The sequence below is a fragment of the Benincasa hispida genome, chromosome 6 (genome assembly GCF_027475165.1).
Source record: "Benincasa hispida cultivar pf3 chromosome 6, pf3_genome.v1.1, whole genome shotgun sequence".
NCBI lineage: Eukaryota > Viridiplantae > Streptophyta > Magnoliopsida > Cucurbitales > Cucurbitaceae > Benincasa > Benincasa hispida.
Genome location: NC_143483.1, coordinates 47,256,928 through 47,261,493, shown reverse-complemented (window position 1 = coordinate 47,261,493; position 4,566 = coordinate 47,256,928). Strand labels below are relative to the sequence as shown.

The 4,566-nt window shown below is 34.0% G+C and overlaps 1 protein-coding gene across 1 annotated transcript; it reads right to left on the bottom strand.

The window, feature by feature from the left end:
* Nucleotides 1–317: 317 nt before the first annotated feature.
* LOC120079047 (uncharacterized) lies at nucleotides 318–2,909 on the bottom strand. Its single transcript, XM_039033236.2, has 2 exons — nucleotides 2,619–2,909; nucleotides 318–1,346 (listed from the first exon to the last, which is right to left on the bottom strand). The coding sequence occupies exons 1-2, from the start codon at nucleotides 2,698–2,700 to the stop codon at nucleotides 619–621; spliced, it is 810 nt and encodes a 269-aa protein (XP_038889164.2). The 5' UTR covers nucleotides 2,701–2,909; the 3' UTR covers nucleotides 318–618.
* Nucleotides 2,910–4,566: the final 1,657 nt, after the last annotated feature.

Here is a 4,566-nt window from a genome sequence, read left to right as displayed (position 1 = left end):
CGAAAAAAATGAACAAAAATATCAAATTCACAAGGTAAAGTAATTCCTATTTATTCTATTTTTTAAATTTTAGTAGGTAACAATTTAGTTCAAACATGTAAATTTGTTAATAAATTAGTTTTTATTGTAAAAATTTCATGGAAGTGAAGTAAAAGATGTCTATTATTTAATGACACATTTCAAAACCAAGTGGTTCATTGATTATCTGTTGCTAAAAAAATCAATGAAATAAAATTTTTCTTTGCTGTCAAAGTTAATCACAGTAGAAGCGCTTTTACTCGAAAATGCCTCAAACTCACAACCAAACATTCATAAAATTTTGCAAGTAATGACCCAAAGGCCATCAAATACTTCCTTTCATTTCAATATTTCTATCAACTCCAGTTCCATTGAGGTTTCTCTAAGTTACATCCCACATGCCCATGAAGAACAAAACACAGAGCAAACCTTCTGAAATTGGAATTTTAAAATGACAATGTTTTCTACATCCATAAACCTGAACAAAATCTAACCTAAAAGGGAATCTCAAATGTTCCCTTTCTAAATCATGCAATTATATTTTGCTAAAACTCTTAAATCTAACTCAACAAAGCATCCAAGAAAAATCACAAGTATTCATCACCTGAACTCGGAGTTCTCATACTCCACAGATTCATCAGACGGCGAAGATTCATGGTTGTACGATTCTTCAGAATCTTCCAAGCTGGTGTCAATAGGAGCTTCGTTAACACGGGAGTCGTCGGAAGCTTCATTTTCGACATAGCCTGCCTTTTCATGGACTTCACTTTCTTCTTCCCCTTGAACAAAATTGAGCAAGAAATGCACTCCATTAACAACATCATATACCATCAGTCCAATTCTACCTCCAACCCAACTACCTAAATGACTTCCTACTAGGTACCCAAACCTCCCAAGCCTTTGTTCGCCAACAAAACCTCCAGCATAGGCGCCGAAAAGAGTCCCCGAGCCTCTAAGGAAGCCTTCTGTGACAGTACCCCCATAATATATAGCTTCGAAAAAATCCCATCCAGAAGAGATGATTGGCCCTATGATACGTTTCGCTTGTCGCTTTGCCAGCTTTGCTGCCTTGACTCCCTCTTTCTGTGCGTGTTTTGCTGCTTCCTTCGCAGACATTCCCTGAGACACTGCATCGGCCAATGCGGCCTCGAGTGCTACGTGTCGTACCCTCTCAACATGGGCAGATCGGATGTTATAGAAGTAGAGCTTTACCCCCTCCTTCACACCACAAGCAACAGACCCAGAACCCATGTCGAAACAATTCAAGAATGTGAACTTTCCACTCTGGGATGAAGCTTCCTCCCCCACCAGATGTCGACATTTCTCCGCTATAAAAAGTTCAAAAAAGATTTAAAAAAAAAGACACTGTAAATACTAAATAAGTATGTCAAAAATGAGGAACAAACATATATGTAACGATATGATATGACCAAAGATGTTCCTTTATGCAATCCTTCAAATAGTGTAAATCCAGAATATAAACGCCCAGTAAGATTCAATTTTCTAAACAAAACATACATCCAATACATAAAAACTTCAATCATTTTCATACATAGTTTTTGTTTCTCAACAAAATACTTAAGTTCTTCCATCACTTATCAGTTATCACCATTAAAATTCCTCTTCAAGATCAACATTACAGTACATTAATCATTGTAAAATTGGCAAAGTAGAGTCACCGAATTAGTTTATCTTAGATTCAGAAATATGTATCACAAAATTGAGATTTTAAAGTTTTCCCTCTAATTTCCCCTTCAATCTCTAAAATTGGAAGATTATAGGCATAATAAAGGTGCATTTGAAAGTGCTTGTAAAATAAGTATCCATAGCAAAAATACTTAAGATTATCAGCAGTTTAATAAAAGGGGTTGATGAAATTATTTGGATGTTTAGTTCTACATTTTTTCAAAGTGTTTTCATAACAATCACTCAGGTAAAAAACACTGTACAAGTGCTTTTTCATAAAGCGTTTAATTGCATGAGTTTTCTTAAAAGCACTTTATAAACCAATTTGAAGCATGATTAAAATTTTGGCCCTTTCTTCAGTACATCTTGGGATGTTGATTGGGATAGTGTAAAAAGAACATTAAAACATTCAGAAAAACAAGTTTTAGATGTAATAACTCACCAAATAAATAACAGGAATTGACTACAAAATGGTTTTAACGTTTAAGATGTGCCTTCTTCTACAAGTCTCATTAATCTGAAACAAAATCTATGAGAGAAACTCAAGCAAGATCAAGACAAATCACCACAAGAATACCGTTCCACTAAGATTTTCATTTTCACAACTCCACACAGTTTCACAGTTTCTAATTCTATGCATTTTCTAATGAAACAAGAAACCAATAAACTAGATTACAACTAGTAATTCCACTTCTTCAAGACACTTGCAACAAAACCCAACAGAGAAATACGAAGATTTTCACTGCTTTCTTCCTTCACCATTCTCTAATTTCTCAGGAAACAAACAAAATCAAATACCCATAAAAGAAAAAGGAACAGGGGCAATTAATTATTGCAAACGCATCTTGAATTCTTGATTAGACTATGCTCTTCAACAGATTTACATCAGAATTTCGATCTAAATGAAACGCTACCTGTGAAACTGAGGACGATAGTGCCGATTATGAATACCAGTAATTGGACGCGCTTCTTCTCGAAATCGAACTCGAAATCCATTGAAATTCTTAAGCCCACGATTAGAATAAGGCTCTAACAACGGGAAATCGCTCGACCCAATTCGAATCTGGGTAAGAAAATGGTAGTTTGATAGGAATTTGATACGAAAATCCCAAATATGTGGAAGAAAAATAAGAAAATGAAAGAGGCTTCGGAAGACTAGAGTGTGAAAGACTCGTCAAAAATAAAGCAAGTGTGATTTGCTTCTTTTGGGTTTTTGTTTTAATTAAGTATAAATATTATTAAGTGTGTACTTCTAGTTTTTCTTTATTATTATTTTATTTTAATCGTTATATTTTTTCTAATATTTATTGTTGATGTTGTATTTTTCAGTTTTGCATTTTAAAATGTTCATTTGGTACTTAACTTTTAAAAATTAACCATTTTTTTCAACACGGATGACTCGGAGACCTGGGACCTTGGCTTAGCAATGGATCGAGTTGGCCAGCAAAAAACTCGCTAAGCTTCGCTTCCGCTCGATCAATAGATCGAGTTGCTTCACTCCTTCCCTTTTTCAATGAAGTGGAAAGTCTTCACTTATTAGTCGACATTCTATAAGCTACTTGTCGAGTCTACAAAGCTTTGCTTCTTGAAGTCGGCCCGTAATGCATCCCTTCATTTGTTTGTCTCCTTCCAACTCAAGACTGGTATATGGATCTCTTTATTCATGTAGTGGTCGGCCTAATAGAAGCTTGGCCAGAAGCGACTAGTCGCTTCTCGAATGCCTCTTGACTTTAGTAAGATCTACTCTTCTTTCCAATGCCTCCTTCCTTGCTGCCAACGGAAAGCATAAGCCTGCCTTCGGTATGTTCTTTATTTCATTCTTTCATGTGCTTTCTGGAATCCAAATTCTTCTTATACCATCGCTCGAAGGGCAGATCCGCGGAGCTACCTGTATGTCATATCTCTTAGGGCCTGTTTGGGGGCCAATATCCTATGTGGGGAGATCATATAACCCTTATATCACCGTTTGGCCCTACCATCTCCCATTTTAACTTCCTTCAACATGTGCACAATAACCCTCATTTAACAACTCTCTCAGCTTCTCCACCGCCCATTTCCTACGTCTCCTCCCTTCTCATTCCCGATCGTCACTCTCTCCTCACTTCCAATGGCCTACTTGCGTTTTTATTTCTTTATTCTTTTCTTGAGTTTATTTCATTATGCTTCTAGTGTAATTTTTTTTTCACTATATCCATTTTATTAAGAAACCATGGTATTTCAATTTAATTCCATGCACCCATTTTTTACCTTCAATTTACATACATCGTTTTTTCCTCCAGTGTCCTGTGACAAAGTATATCAATAATTTATTATCTATAAATTATGTCATTCAAGTTTTCATTTTTATTTGCTTAGTATATCAATTATTTATCTGTATAACGCCCATTAAAGAAATCATAATATTTTGGATTAAATCTTTGTACACAATTTCTCAAAAATAAATTAAAAAATATATATATATCTTCATATACAACATCAATATTCAAAATCTACTATTCAAAAGCCTATTATAAAACCTCAATAAAAAAACTCATCCGTAAATATATATGAGAAAAACCTCAACGAAATCCCTAAAATCAAACGGAAGTAAAACTTTTTTTTTAAATGTCTCACTAAAATATTTAACTGATCATTCATAATCTTTTAATTCTCAATAGTTTTTAAAAAATAAATTTATAAATACTACTTTCACTCGTTTATTTTTATTTTTTATTTGTCTTACTTTTGAAGACTCTTTTCAAAATTCAAGTCATGATTAAACATTTTATATATATATATTTAGTATTAAAAAGTGGGAAAAGGTTTTAGAAAAAAAGTGGTACGTCTGGCTTATAATTAAATTTCGTATCTTAAAATGTTGTT